The sequence below is a fragment of the Hippoglossus hippoglossus genome, chromosome 7 (assembly GCF_009819705.1).
Source record: "Hippoglossus hippoglossus isolate fHipHip1 chromosome 7, fHipHip1.pri, whole genome shotgun sequence".
Classification (NCBI taxonomy): Eukaryota; Metazoa; Chordata; class Actinopteri; order Pleuronectiformes; family Pleuronectidae; genus Hippoglossus; species Hippoglossus hippoglossus.
Window position 1 is genome coordinate 7,556,584 of NC_047157.1, and position 15,515 is coordinate 7,572,098.

General features: G+C 41.3%; 1 protein-coding gene across 2 annotated transcripts in view; it reads left to right on the forward strand.

Annotated features, from left to right (window-relative positions):
- The first annotated feature begins 222 nt into the window (after positions 1-222).
- The window catches only part of mtor (mechanistic target of rapamycin kinase), an 89,725-nt gene continuing 74,432 nt past the window's right edge, over positions 223-15,515 (forward strand). The window contains exons 1-18 of one of the 2 annotated variants that reach the window (XM_034590217.1): positions 223-418; positions 864-1,006; positions 1,277-1,385; positions 1,539-1,771; positions 3,129-3,329; positions 3,432-3,566; positions 3,648-3,923; positions 4,805-4,913; positions 5,200-5,383; positions 5,705-5,833; positions 6,105-6,349; positions 6,665-6,874; positions 7,110-7,315; positions 8,041-8,163; positions 8,379-8,462; positions 9,241-9,333; positions 10,083-10,217; positions 11,195-11,324. In XM_034590217.1, coding sequence (XP_034446108.1) covers positions 878-1,006; positions 1,277-1,385; positions 1,539-1,771; positions 3,129-3,329; positions 3,432-3,566; positions 3,648-3,923; positions 4,805-4,913; positions 5,200-5,383; positions 5,705-5,833; positions 6,105-6,349; positions 6,665-6,874; positions 7,110-7,315; positions 8,041-8,163; positions 8,379-8,462; positions 9,241-9,333; positions 10,083-10,217; positions 11,195-11,324 — 2,731 coding nt within the window. In that variant the 5' untranslated portion in view covers positions 223-418; positions 864-877. The remainder of the gene's footprint in view (positions 419-863; positions 1,007-1,276; positions 1,386-1,538; positions 1,772-3,128; positions 3,330-3,431; positions 3,567-3,647; positions 3,924-4,804; positions 4,914-5,199; positions 5,384-5,704; positions 5,834-6,104; positions 6,350-6,664; positions 6,875-7,109; positions 7,316-8,040; positions 8,164-8,378; positions 8,463-9,240; positions 9,334-10,082; positions 10,218-11,194; positions 11,325-15,515) is intronic. The other variant, XM_034590218.1, reaches the window with a different exon arrangement.

The window sequence follows — 15,515 nt, forward strand, 5'->3', positions numbered from 1 at the left end:
CCATGTGCGCTCCCTCCATCTCTTCAGCAGCTGCACAGCTCAGGCTTGTGAAGATTCTCTCATCACTCTTCATTCCTTCACTCCTGATGCCTGGAATTACTTTGTAATCAACCCAAGTGGACGGAGACCCACCTCTAGTCTGCCTCTGATTGGGTTAAATTTAGGCATTACGGAAAACAATTGGTTAGAGTAAGGGAAGTATGTCATGGGAAGCCAATCAGAGGGGAGATGGGGGCGGGTCTTTTCCCACATGGGGTGGGGAAAAGCGAACGGCTGCTAGCTTCTGGAGTCGGTCCAACTCAGCAGAGGGATACCGTAGCTAGCTAACCTCAGCCTGTACGAGCCGGCAGACTTACAATGAGAGATATCCTGCAAGCGACGAATAACTATTAAGTGGCCGATATATTAATATAAACACGTAAGTGGTGCAAAGTGTCTTTCTTTACTTGCTTGAGCTAGATAGCTTGGCATCAGGTCCGGCTAACGTTAGCTAAACAAAATCAGCATGGTACATTCATAAGGCTCCGAATTAGTGTTTACCTGACCCGAACCTACTACTCAGTGTTGTTCTAATGTGTAGACCATGCTATCTGCTTAATGTCTCTTTTTAGCTGTTGCTAACTAGCAAGGTTGTCGATAAGCATGGCTACCGTTAGCTAACCTGACACGTTAGCTGGTCATAGCACCAGCTGCTAACAACAACAATAACATTGACTTGGTGTATAAACAACTCTGGACTAATGTCCTCGCTTCCCTAACATGATGTTAATACTTGTTGTTATTTTACATTTTGCCCCTGTCTCCATAATACAGAACATTGTAGTGAAAGAATAAACGTCTGCTTTGTGTTTGTCTCCTTGAAGAGAAGGCCATCCAAATGGTGATCATGTCAGGCACAGCCACTGTGCTGCAGCAGTTTGTCAGTGGGCTGAAAAGTCGAAATGAAGACACCAGAGCAAAATCTGCCAAAGATCTGCAGCACTATGTGACCACCGAGCTCAGAGAGGTAACAGCAAACAGAGCCATGTGTGTGACAGAAGTCTGTCATGAGGATTCAGATACACTGTGCACTACAAAAGTGTTACTCCAACAAGAGCTGTGGAGTAATTAGCTGCTTACACTGCTTAAGGACTGGACTTGAATCCCCACTAATTTGTGGCTGTTAATATTACATAACACGAAGAGATTGTAGACTTTTAAGAAATATAGTTTTTTTTTTATTACTTTACTTCCGACATATTGATTTTTTGAAATGCTGGTTTTGTGTCTTCCACAGCTAAGCCAAGATGAAGCCACTACATTCTATGATGAATTAAACCACCACATTTTTGAACTGGTATCCAGTTCTGATGTGAATGAGAAGAAAGGAGGCATTCTAGCCATCGGTAAGATGCAAACACAGAAATGTATTAAGATACTGAAATTAGCTTGAAACAACTTATTTCCCTTTGTGTAAATTACATGAAGTTATGCACAAGAGTACACACGGTGTATATGTTAAACAGCACATAACTGATACTATAACTAATTTGTTTCAGTGAGTCTGATTGGCGTTGAAGGAGGCAATGCCACCAGGATCAGCCGTTTTGCCAACTACCTGCGCAACCTGCTCCCCTCCAGTGACCCTGTGGTGATGGAGATGGCCTCTAAAGCCATGGGCCACCTGTCTATGGCTGGGGACACCTTCACTGCTGAGTATGTGGAGTTTGAGGTGAAAAGGGCCCTGGAGTGGTTGGGAGCAGACCGGAATGAAGGCAGACGCCATGCATCAGTAAGTGACTTAGCAGGCAGCTGTTTGTTGTTGAAATACCAGTCCTTCTTGGTGGTGTACTATGTGTGCTGGAGATGAGGGCAGATAATAACTTGACTCAGGATTGGTCCTTTGCCCTGGTGTTTTTTTTGTCATTTTTTACTTTAGAAAGCTTTAGTAGGTTAATTGGTTGATTGGTGATTTGTGTAGCTTTCCCTGGAAATAAATCTTACTTGTTGCTGTTGGCAGGTTTTGCTTTTCTTGTAATATGGCCAATGTTTGTTTTTTTTAATTAAGGTACTACAACTACTACTGTGTACATCCATATTATGGTCCACAAATAAGATATAATTTTTGCAGAGAGAATATGACAAACTTACCAGATTTTTATTAAAGGATCATTAAATATTTTGCACCAATGTAAGAATGTTTTTTTATTAATTTTAGTTAACTTTGAGTTGTCTCTGTGTTCCTCGATTTTCTGCCAGTATCTGTAATAAAACAAGAAATTTATGGTTTCTCAGTTAGTTGGGCCGGCATACTTTTCGGGTTCTTTATATATTTAACTAGTGCAGCTTTTAATAGAAGACACTGTAGCTTTGTACCAGTAATCCAGTCAAGGTTTGAGCAAGGTCAGACAGGCATTCATGTTCATTGTAACGTTCATAGTAATCATAGTGTATTCTGACGTGCTTTCATTTGAGTGGCACAGTTTTATTCAAACACATTAATCAATGACTGCCTTTTTCAGTTTGCTTGACACTGAATGTTAAAGATATTCTGCCGAGACACTCGACAGACTCCTCCATTCTTTTGCCATTTACAGTCACCAGGTAGTGTTTAAGTTGGCTCCACTAAGTTCACAGCTCACACTTTAAGTGAAGAATTTCCACAGAGACATAAAAAATGTTGCATCTAGTTAGCAACTATTTCAGGAAAGAACCCGAGTTGAGGGGTGGAACGGTGGTGTGGTGGTTAGAACTGTTCCCTCACTGTGAGAGGGTTGCTTGTTTGAATCTTGGTTTGAAACAGTCCAATCACTGTTGGAGGGTTTTCTACAACAGTGCAAAGACATGCAGATTGGGGATTAGGTTGATTGGAGATTCTAAATGAGCCGTAGGTATGAATGTGAGAGTGTATGAGTTGTATGTTGGCCCCGTGATTAGCTGTCGACCTGTGCAGGGTGTTCCCTGCCTCTTACACAATGTCAGCTGGGATTGGCTCCAGCTCCCCCCGCGACCCTCAAAGGACAAGGGGTATAGATGATGGATGCACGAATGGATTTCTAATAATAATATCTAAACTTACTTTTTATTGACACTGGAAAGAAATAAACCTAAGAGAGAGGATTAATGATTAATGTTTCTGTCTGTTCCAGGTGTTGGTGTTGAGGGAGCTGGCTGTGAGCGCACCCACCTTCTTCTTTCAGCAAGTGCAGCCCTTCTTTGATAATATCTTTTACGCAGTATGGGATCCCAAGCAGGCCATCCGAGAAGGAGCTGTATCTGCCCTGCGAGCCTGTCTCATCCTCACCACGCAGAGGGAGACCAAGGAAATGCAGAAACCACAGTGGTACAAGGTAGAGCATTCCTCTTTGCACTAGCAAATCCCATGTGTTTTGTTTCGTATAACAGTATATGTTATATTGTATTAAACATCATCGGGGTCTTCTCTGTAACAGCAAACCTTTGAGGAGTCAGAAAAAGGCTTTGATGAGACTTTGGCCAAAGAGAAAGGAATGAATCGTGAAGACAGGGTCCATGGCGCCCTCCTGATCCTGAATGAGTTGGTTCGCATCAGCAGCATGGAAGGAGAGGTGGGTCCTGATTTCACAGTGAACACATTCTCATGTTTAAAAGCAAAACATTCCTCTCACTGTCTTTTTTTTCTTGGACAGCGCATGCGTGAGGAGATGGAGGAAATCACACAGCAGCAACTGGTCCACGATAAGTACTGCAAGGAGATGATGGGATTCGGAGCCAAGCCCCGCCACATCACACCCTTCACTAGCTTCCAGTCAGTGCAGCCGCAGCAGTCAAACGCCCTCCTGGGCTTGCTGGGCTACAGTACTCCTCAGGGCTTCCTCAGCTTTGGAGCCACACCGGCACCTGCTAAGAACTCTCTGGTTGAGAGCAGATACTGCCGTGAGCTGATGGAGGACCGATTCGATCAGGTGGATAGGGGTGGGAGAGGGAGGTCGGGGATGATTACAGTGATTACCAACACATACGCAGGATTATTTCATGTGCACCTGAGACTCCATCCACATTTCTATGTTCTCATCTTTAAATCCATCACTGCTGCTACTTTTACACCTGCCGTCCATGTTTTCGAGTGCCAGGTTTGTCCAGTTTTAGTTTAAAAACTATGGCACTGTGCTTTAGTCAAGACGGGCAGAAACGGGGACAGTTGGAATTAATGACACAGTCACCCACATTTGCTTCCTGGTTGGTCTCACCTTGACTACAAGCACTGAAGGCAAAGCACTGCTAAAATTAACTCCCAGTTCCTCATTCCAACTCCAGTCAGAACAGTTCCACCTCATCGTGGGTCCAAGGAAATAAATCCTTGCTCTTATTTTTCACCATTGCTGTTTCACATTCATAGTATTTTCTGTAACCTACTGCAAAGTGGAGAATTTGTGTCCTGTTTACACTGATATGCACACACACCCAGTGTGTGTGAAAGGTCACTTGAAATGTGTTTGAGGGTTTGTCAGAATTAATGTTGATGATTACTGATGCAGAGCTCATGTGGACGTAGAATGTTTTAAAATAATAAAGTAGAATTGATTTATCATGTATAGCCAGTGCAGGTGCAATGTCTGTCTTCACATAAATTTGCCCATAAACCTGAGAAAAATTGAACAAAGACTGAACATTATAAATCAGTTAATATTAAATGTAAGTGACACCCTTTTCAGCTCTGACAATGTTGTAGTTGGATTTGAAGTTGTTTAAGAAATATGTCACAATGTGAACATCACAACGCCAGTGCTATTTTGGGTTTCACAAATCATATTCCACAAAAGCTTATATGATGTTTTTTGTCCAGGTGTGTCGGTGGGTGCTGAAATACAAGACCAGTAAAAACCCTCTGATCCAGATGACCATCCTCAACCTGCTTCCACGCCTGGCTGCTTTCCAGGCACCTTCCTTTACAGGTGGGACGAGTTCATGTTTGACTGTCGCCCAAGATCCAGTTGAATCTCACACAGTAACCATCTCCCATCTTCTTCGCATCGAATTATTCACTGCTTATGTGCTAGAAATCCGAAGAGATCCTGACCACCGCTCTTTGGTCTCTGGGTCGATATCAGTGGGTTTTGATGTAACAAATGACCTGTAAATTCCCCTAGTCGGTTGACATACGTGTCGCAGCTTATACAAAGACCTACATACAGTATGTGTTTAATCTTTTGCATTGCGGTTGTTCCGTCCACTGTGCAGACCAGTACCTGTCGGACACTATGGGCTACCTGCTGGGCTGTCTGAAGAAGGAGAAGGAGCGGACGGCAGCTTTCCAGGCTCTGGGGCTGCTGGTCGTGGCTGTCAGGACAGAGATTCAGCCATACCTCACGAAGATCCTGGAGATCATCAAGGCTGCTCTGCCACCTAAGGACTTTGCACACAAGTCAGTAATCAAACACAATATATTATGTCAGCTTGTAGTCTTCAGAAAGTGTCTATTTATTTAAAAATTACTGCTGTGTGACTACAGCTCACAGTGATGAGACAGAAATGGTGATTAGGTAGTGACTCTGTTTACATGGACAATATTTACCCGATGAAGACAATAGTAATACAGTACCAGTAAACAGTATCTGATTAAGTTTTGACAGTTTTCAATAATAATAATGCTCTGTGGGAGACCTGTTTAAAACAAAATGTTGGGATACTGTCAATGAAATGAAAAGAGACTTGTCGTTACAGTGCATGTTTTTTCTATGTGCAGGAGGCAGAAGACCATGCAGGTGGACGCCACAGTGTTCACTTGTATCAGCATGCTTTCCAGAGCCATGGGTCCCAGCATCCAGCCAGACATCAAGGAGCTGCTGGAGCCTATGCTAGCTGTGGGCCTCAGGTAGGACAGAGTAGTATTGCCACACTGCTAAATAATTCATCAAAATTTTCCAATGCCTGGATTAAATCTTTTGGTTGGGTATAGTAGAGTATAAATTCTATGTAGGAACCTTATTTAACCATTATTTAATCACCTAAATCCCACTGTTGCATAATTTATACAGTAACTTTTAAAGTTATATTTGTGGACAACTGCAACCCACTTCCATGTCCTCATCTAAAGATACAACGATGACATTGAGCTGTTTGTCCATTTCCTCCTGGTCATCTAGTCCTGCACTGACAGCAGTGCTTTATGACCTGAGCCGTCAAATCCCCCAGCTGAAGAAGGACATCCAGGACGGTCTTCTAAAGATGCTTTCTCTGGTGTTGATGCACAAGCCACTGCGTCATCCGGGCATGCCCAAAGGCCTGGCTCACCAGCTGGCCTCACCAAGCCTCACAAACATCCCTGAGGCAAGTGATGTGGGCAGCATCACACTGGCTCTGCGCACACTAGGAAGCTTTGAATTTGAGGGTAAGAGCTTTGAAAATTCCCAGCTTTTAAAAAACATTCGGATCAAAGCAGGACTGTATTCTTGGGATTTGTTAATCTTTGTTGAAATATCTACAAAAAAACAAGAACTGTGTTATATATTTTGTTGACTTGTGTACTTATATTATCCAAAATGTTTCCAAAAATGTTCAAACACAGAGAAATCTCTAGTTATATTCACGATAATGGGACATTTCATTTTGGTCGCCTTTCAATTGCATCAAATCTACTGAACACATGTCTTTTTACAAATCTTGCAGTTCACCCATTTTTCGTACTCTTTTTTTCTGTTCCCAGGACACTCTCTCACTCAGTTTGTGCGCCACTGTGCTGATCACTTCCTGAACAGTGAACACAAGGAGATCCGGATGGAGGCGGCTCGGACCTGCTCACGCCTTCTGACCCCCTCCATCCACCTGATCAGTGGCCAAATTGTCAGCCAGACAGCTGTGCAGGTCGTTGCTGATGTGCTCAGCAAGCTACTTGTCGTTGGAATCACTGACCCAGGTAGGACGTGAAAGAATAAGAATGCAGGAGGAAAGGTGTGGTTGTACCATGTGGATTTGTTAAGTGTTGTTTTTTAATGTTGATAATAATAATAATATATTATGGTTTCTGAAAATTAGAACTCAAAATAACAAGAACCAGCATTTGATTATTAGAAATTCTGCATTGGTGCCTTTTAGAAAGCACAACTGTGAACAGCTGTAATGGCCCAAGATGTTGTCCCTGTTCCCGGCAGATCCCGATATACGATACTGCGTGCTGGCATCCCTTGATGAGCGTTTTGACACTCACCTCGCCCAGGCTGAAAATTTGCAGGCACTGTTTGTCGCACTGAACGATGAGGTGTTTGAGATCAGGGAGCTCGCCATCTGCACAATTGGACGCCTCAGCAGCATGAACCCCGCCTTTGTTATGCCCTTCCTTCGCAAGATGCTCATCCAGGTGGGAGGTGGCACTATGAGTAGTTTCATGATTTATTATGTCGGAAGGCCCCATTTGGATTTTGTTTTAACACAGTAAAATCTAATTGTTAACTCGGTCATGTTTTTTTGCATAGTTTGGTATTAAAGGTCAAAGATCAATCCCAGATGTTAAACAGTGTCAGTATGAGCGAAATATTGATCAAATTGAGGTCAGGGTTACAGTCTGCACTTGTCCAAAAACTTGCCGTAGTCAATCCGCTCATAAGTGCTTTAAATCAAGTACAGCACGGTTCATTTTTAGCCTGCCTTCAATATTGAATGGAAGTCTTTTCTTTGTAGGTCAAATCATGAAAACATTTGGTTTAGGACATTGGAGAAATTAACTGTTTGTATTATTTATAAATTAACACCAGTTTACAAGTTTGCTTATTACATTATTGAAAGTTTAAATATTTAGCCATTTCTTAATTTTGTCCATCTGTCAATACATATTTCCTTTGCTTGAAAAACTTGTTATCTGTTGTTTTAGTCAGTTACCAGTAGAGGGCAGAATAGGCCATGGTATTGTGCACAGCTTAAAAAGTGCAAGTGGTTTTCTTCTTTAAGGCATTAGAGAGCAGTTTCAACACAGAGACGCTTCCTCTAACGCCATAATGCACAGTATGATCTAATCTCATTAAGATTAATTACAGATGGAGAAGAGTGAGTTTTTTATGTTTTACTCAATTTGGAATTTTGCTGCAGATCTTAACAGAGCTGGAGCACAGTGGTGTCGGCAGGAACAAAGAGCAGAGTGCTCGTATGCTTGGCCATCTGGTCTCCAATGCCCCCCGCCTCATACGGCCGTACATGGAGCCCATCCTCAAGGTACAACTCTGTTCCCTGTCCATTGTGAAGGTGTATGAATTCATGAATGTAAACCAGATGGTTACCTGAGGCAAACATGTGCACTATTGTGTAGTAAGTGCACTTTACCACAGTCCATTACATTCTCATTTCCTATTTTTTCTCATTGTTAAACCTGAGGGCAACATTAGAGTTCAATGGGCTAGGTAACTCTATTACCTTTCTTTCTTTTACAGGCTCTCATCCTCAAGCTGAAAGACCCAGACCCCAACCCTGGAGTGGTCATTAGTGTCCTTGCGACCATTGGCGAGTTGGCTCAGGTAAAAATGGACTTTATAATTCTGTCATGTTTTATAAGGACAAGTGAATAATGAGAGTCTGTTAACCCGTGAGCCTTTTGCTGTAACAATTTAAATGAAAATAACTTATTTATTTTTTATTAAAAGCCACAATGGGCAACTGTAGGAACACAGAGAAACTCAAGTAATACAATAAAAAATGATTTACTTAACAAAAATGGGGTTCAGGGCCATAGCAGTATGGTGCATATTCGATGTATTAGGAATACCGAGGTAGAGTCCTACCCATGGTTGTGTGTCTCGCTCCACCCTGTCTAGGTGGTACAATAGTCCTCACAGAGGAGTGTGGAAAGTTGGAAACATGTTTCAGCGGAATAAAGGTGTTAAAAGTAAAATTTATTTCGCTCTTTGGACGTTAACTATGAAAAATTGTTCAGAAATGAACAGAGGAGGACACAAGAAAACATAGAAAATGCAAATGAACAAATAATGTGGGATTTTAAGGTGAAGACACTGTAGTTAATGTTGCAGACCGCAAAACACCCACCCACCCCCACCCGGACAAATCTGACCCAGGAACGTTGAGAAGAATGGACTGAAAGTAAAAAAGACAAAGCTCCAATTTACATGAAGTTTCAGAATAATATGACACATTAGGGGATGAATTGTGGATATAGTCATACAAGATTACTTGTCATGTTTATATAATTTGTTCCTCTAGATGTAAGAGGATCCTATTGACAGAAAATTGGACAGTTATTCACAGTTTTGATTGTTTCTCCTCTGCCTGTGCCGCCAGGTGAGTGGCCTGGAGATGAGGAAGTGGATGGACGAACTTTTTCCTATCATCATGGACATGCTGCAAGACTCCTCCTCATTGGCCAAGCGACAGGTATGTGAAGAAAGTGAATATCTGCTTCATCTGGTTTTAATATTTAATTTTCCTCAGCACTTCTCCAGGTTCTGTAAGATATTTATTTTGAGGATACAGTCAATGCACATTTACTTTAGTAAACACAACAGGATATAATATCTGGAAACGTTTTAAGTTGGTCAGAAAGTCAAGAGAACGTTGTGCTTCTGGTATTTCCTGCTCAAACAGGATGGTGTGCCAGGAGTTGAGAGAAGATAGGATTATTCAGAAGTATTACATTATAACTCCTGCAGTATTTAAATGGCTGATCAATGAGAGACTTAAAACTAGTTTTGAAATGTTGGAAAGACCAAGCAAACAGAAATAATGGTTGAGATGATTATATTTATTCAATATTTATCTTTCAAACAAAACCTTCAGTACCCCTGTCAGTTTGTTTTTCAATTAAACTCAGGTCACAAACATTGCTCACATAAATTGTCATTTACTTGGGACAAGAATAACGATGCTTTTATTTTATTTAACTATTCAGTGTGCAAGTAATGGCTTAATAACTTCTGAGTATGTACAGTAAACTGGATAAGCTGCACACTTGCTATACAGAACAAGATGAGCCATAAGAATATGACAATCAAAATATAGTAACTTTTGTTGCATCATTTATTTAATGGGCACATTTCAATGTGAAGAAAAGTTAATTCTAAACATTTTGTGTCATGCTGTTCTATCTGCGATCAAAGAGGTTCTGCGTCTGACTTTTCCATCAGGTGGCACTGTGGACACTGGGCCAGCAAGTGGCTAGTACAGGCTATGTGGTGGAGCCTTACCGCAAGTACCCTTCCCTTCTGGAGGTGCTGCTCAACTTCCTCAAGACGGAACAAAACCAGGGCATCAGGAGAGAGGTATGCACAGGGGCCTCTGCCTTCATTTTCCTCACAGTCGTCTATATAGAAATGTGAGACTAACGCCGTTCGTCATAGTGACTCAGTATGAGGCCGGAAACCCTACCTGTCAGCATTTACCAAACAAACAAAGATCTGTTAAGATCTACTGACATTGACCAGTGAATTATAATCACATGAATACCTACCATATGAGGCCATGCACATTTTCCATAGTTATCTGTAGCTATGTGGAACTTTTTCCTAAAGTCTTGTGCTCTGATGCAAGTGATAATTTTATAATTTCTTCTGTCGCCTATTAAATTATGTGCAGTTCACAGTGTGACTTGTCACTAAGTTTGGTGTGTGGCACATGGATATTGGCTCTGGCTTCTCTCGCAAGTTGTCTCATCTGTTAAATGGATCTGGAATCCCATTGGGCTTATTATCCAATGGCCAGTGTGTGCCCAGCGTAGGTTGTTTATTTACTTCCTGCCATGACCTCCAGTATTACTTTATCCTGAATTCAGTAAAAATATATTAATGAAGGAATATCCCACTATCTGATATTATCCCATATAAGCATCAAATACTCACAACCTGCAGGCCTGAAAGATGGCTGTGCTTACTGCTTCCTGAAATCAACCAGGATTTACAGCACTTACTTTTGATTTCAGCGGAGACTCAAAAGCTTCTCATATATACAATGTACTTCTCTGCTGCTGCTGTTTTCATTTCATTTTCATCATGTTCCAAATAATCCTCACTTTTCCCAAAAGGGGATAAATATGCAACTTCAACAGAGAGTCAGAGCTCAAATGAAACAATGAAACCTTGTGACTGTTTGGAAAAATGATTCATGAATAGCATTGACTTAGTTTTTTAATACTTCATATTTTGTAAATACTGTAATCGCACAAATAATTATAAACATAGGTAGTCAAATCAAAATCAAGTGCAAGAATCTGTCAGGATTTCTAACTGTGTGTCTTCAACAGGCGATCCGTGTTCTGGGTCTTCTCGGAGCTCTGGACCCCTACAAGCACAAGGTGAACATCGGGATGATTGACCAGTCGCGAGACGCCTCTGCTGTCAGTCTCTCTGAGTCCAAGTCCAGTCAGGACTCAGGTAGGATTATGTCACTATTACTTAATAGTTTTGGCTGTGACGCTCCACCAGTAGACCTTTTCTCAGGGCAATGGAGAGTCCCACTGTGTGGGTCTATCAACTGAACACCTTGAGTTGTTGCTATGATTTTTGTGCGTCTGTTTGAACCTAATGGAAAGTATTAAAAAAGAGTTTGTATATGGAGGACTTGTTATTATTGAGGCCTTGGACCATAATGGAATTTTGAGGAATCTTCAGTTAATGGCCAAGGCAGAGGTTTTATCATTTATTTACCTTCATGTTTGTTGGTTTATACGCAAGATCACGCAACAACTGAACAGATTTCCATTAAACTTGGGGGAAGGATGTTGTATAGGTCAGGGAAGAAACATACAGATCATTTAACGTTGTGTTTTTTAGCATTTTCACCAATTTCCCAGCGAGTAATTAAAAGATCTTGATATCTATGATTGTGTGTAATTTGGTGTAGCTTGATTGAATTTAGGTGTCTGTTGTGCTGTCAGAGGTATGCGCCAAGTGCCATAGCGATTATATGCTGTTTTGTTTGTAGCAGGTTAGATTATTGTGTTTTTCAGGAAAAGAAATTCCTTGAAAAGAACGGTGGATTTCCTGTCTCCTTTAAGCCCCGACCATCTCCCAAACCACATCTGCATTAGGAAACAAACACAGGCTGTCTCTGTACTAACATCAACACTCCAGGCAGGAAGTGGACCGATCTGGCAGCAGGAGGCGTAGATAGTCACACACATCTTTAAAGATGGACTGTGAGGTCTCTGTTATTAGAACAAACAATTTCAGTTTTAAAGGTAAAAGTTTTTTTTTTTTCATTTTAGAAGATCAATGTAAATGTCATTCAGAAAAAGGCATCTCAGATGTAAAACCAGACATTTGCAGGCATAATTTGCTGCATCAGTTCTTCTGTGACATTTAGATTGATAATATTCTATATAAAGAATGTGGGGCTGAAAAGATGGTTTTACACATTCCAGTTTTCACAACATTTTTAAGATCTCTTTCCTCCCAATTCAGCTTTACTTTCATCCACACACATACAGCGGACCTTACCACACTGTCTCCCACAAAACTAATTCAATATATGGCAGTAACAGGGGTGCTCGTGCACACACATGAAGGTCACTCTCACGTGCAACAGCTTTCGAGTGACAGGTACACAGACTGAAGAGTGAGAGATAGGGTCTTGCGTTTGAGAAAGAACTGCATTGCATGCCACAACTGCAGCTGAAACTACGAGGTCTGACTGTCTGCTTGATCAGTAAAAACTTTTTGGACCATAGCGCGAGCTTGCAGTAGTTCACGGTAGAGCGACAGCGCGAGCGACTACAAATAGTGCTGCACACGCAAAGTTAGAGATCTCATGTGTTATTAGGAGAAATGCAAAAAGTTTTATGTTTCATTATGAAACTGTGGTGGGACAAATTAGAAAATGGTGGGCCGCAACAGTCTAGATAATTAATGGAAAACACTGTATCCATATCCATCTTCACCTCTACCATCATTCTGTTGCGAGGACATAATTATTCAGCCAAAGTGTTTTTCTACAACCTGTAGTTACCCGCCTAACCAGAAGGTCAGTGGTTCCATCCAAGTCTGCCCCATTCTGCATGCCGAAGTGTCCTTGGGGAAGATACTGAACCTCAAAATTGCCTCTTATAGTAGAGAAAGTGCTGCAAATGGATGCACTGTATGAATGAGTGAAGGGCAGAAACTGTATTGTAAAGCACTTTGAGTGGTCATCAAGACTAGAAAAGCAATATATAAATACAGACCATTTTTACCCAATAACAACATTGAAAAATGGGGAAAAAAAACAACAACCTGAGAACAACAAGCAACCTACATACTAAATGTACCATTGAAACAACAGCAAAGGCATTAGCTGCAGCAATGGTCCCACACAGCACCAGAAAGCTACTTGCAATGGAGATCACTGACGCATCACAATCATCACGACATGCCTACTGGTCTGTGAACTGTGCATTTTAAACTGTCAGCAATGTTTTCTATTGTGCAGATTCCTGTAACCACTGACTGCCATGTGTCATATGGTGGAGGACCTTTTTCATATATGATGTTTTATGCTTCTCTGAATTGATCAATATTTAATTGTAAAAAATTAAATATACAAATCAATCAATATTTACGGGTGTGATCATCCCCTGTTGCATATTGAAACATTAATGCTTACAAAATATTCCCTCAGTTAGTAATAAGTCAGTGGGTAAAACACACCATTTAAATCTTAAGCACAGTTTTTCTTTAATCAGAATATAATTCTTCTTCTAAGGAACTCAATACATCTTCAAACATCCGACTTGTTGAATCTGGCCCACACAAACCACTGAAATCCTGCCTGGCCAAAAAACACTTATGATTATCATGCATGGTTTGGCTTGTTGACGTTTTATAAATCTACAGTTCGTTATGAATAGAGTGCAGAGAAGTGATACGTTTATGTTGTCAAGACAAAACGCAAGTTTTCTTTTACCCTGCAATTGAAAAGTCAGCCGCAGCTTTTGCTTTGGGTTTGTGATTTGTTGGAGCCTCAATTCTTCAGGATCTGATTTCCGGGCTTGTGTCTGATCTACACCCAGTTAATCCCCAGGATGAGGCCCTGCCAGTTGAGAAAGAAATATAACCAGCTCCCATCTTTCAAAGACGAGATATTTAATTTAAGGTGATCCACTTTTGTCAGACTAAAATCCCCTGTTTGATATATTGCAAATGGTTGACATCACTATTTTTACGTGGGAGAGTTGATTACAGATACAGCCCTCATTCACTTAAATGCATTACCATACCAACTGAATCATTCATCATCCTATTGCTGTCTGTTTAGTCAATATGTTTGTTGTCATAAACCATCAAGACAACGAATGAAATGGATCTGACAGAACACAACCACTGAGGCAGCGTCTGTGTGGAAAGATGCATTCATGTCCAAGTACTGTCGATGCTTACCAGGTTTTACATTTGAGTCAGATTCTTTCCCGGCACTCTTCCTGCAACACTGAATTTGAACCCATGAGATTAACTTCAAGATGTCAACCAATGGCTGCAAACACTGAATTCAGTTAGTAAGCAAGGGTATACATACGATGTGTTGACAGTATTAAGCTCGTTTTTTTCCCACAGCATGAAAGAAATAACACAATGAGGATTTTGTTCTTTTTAGCCACACTAGATGTGGGGTAAAACTCCACCATAAATATCTGCATTCATCCTCTGTTGACAGTGACAAACCACAGAAACTGTCATTATAATTTAAGAGGTTTTTACACGCCTTATCGTGGATGGAAACTTTAAGCAGTTTGTCATCTGCCATTTTTCTCCGGGGGATCTTGAAAATTCATAATAATGGCAATAAAAATGCTAATCTGTCTTTCGTCATGTGAACTGGGTATGGAGAATGCAGGTCTGCACTTGTCTGGTCTAGTCATGTGTCTCAGTATGTGACCTTGGACGATGTGGTAATAGTTTTACCAGTTTGTTCTCCAGCTAAATGGACTGTGACCAGAATTGGACGCTGTATATCTGTTGGCGGATTTGCCAGAGTCTGTGTCTGGAGCGCTAGCATCCTTGGCAGCATGTGTTTTGTTATGTGGGAGGTCAGTGGCTGAGTCCATCTTCTCACCTGACTTCAAACAAGACCGACCACGTCACTTCAGAACACCAGGCCCATAAAACTGAGGACATGATGTGTGTTTCTCCCCAGTAAGTGTTTTTCCCACTACACATCTGAAGCCGGAATTTCTACCGTACTGCTGCCTCACGTAGCTACGCTGATGCCTGTTTGTGGGCTTAAAAGATAACAGATGTGTAACCATCAATTGCTGACATTATCTGGACTTGCTGAAGGCTGGAATAATAAAAGATCCAACAGAAAAGCTGCCCTCTTACCTATAGGTTCCTTGCCAATTGGTTATGTCTGCTGTCCAGTCTGAGGGGAGACAAGTGGAGCAGCCGAAAGTGCACTCCTGCAGAGGGCCAGTGAAACGCTGGATACCAGACGTCTGTATTCTCAGATGTCTTGTAAAACCCAGTAGCTCTGCGATGTATGGACAGACTGACCCCATTTGCATTGTCTGTCACGGAAAACATTTATAAATAAAATGAATTAAAAAAAGAATTATGCATTATTAATGTTTTAAGCAAGGACCCCAACTGTTGCTT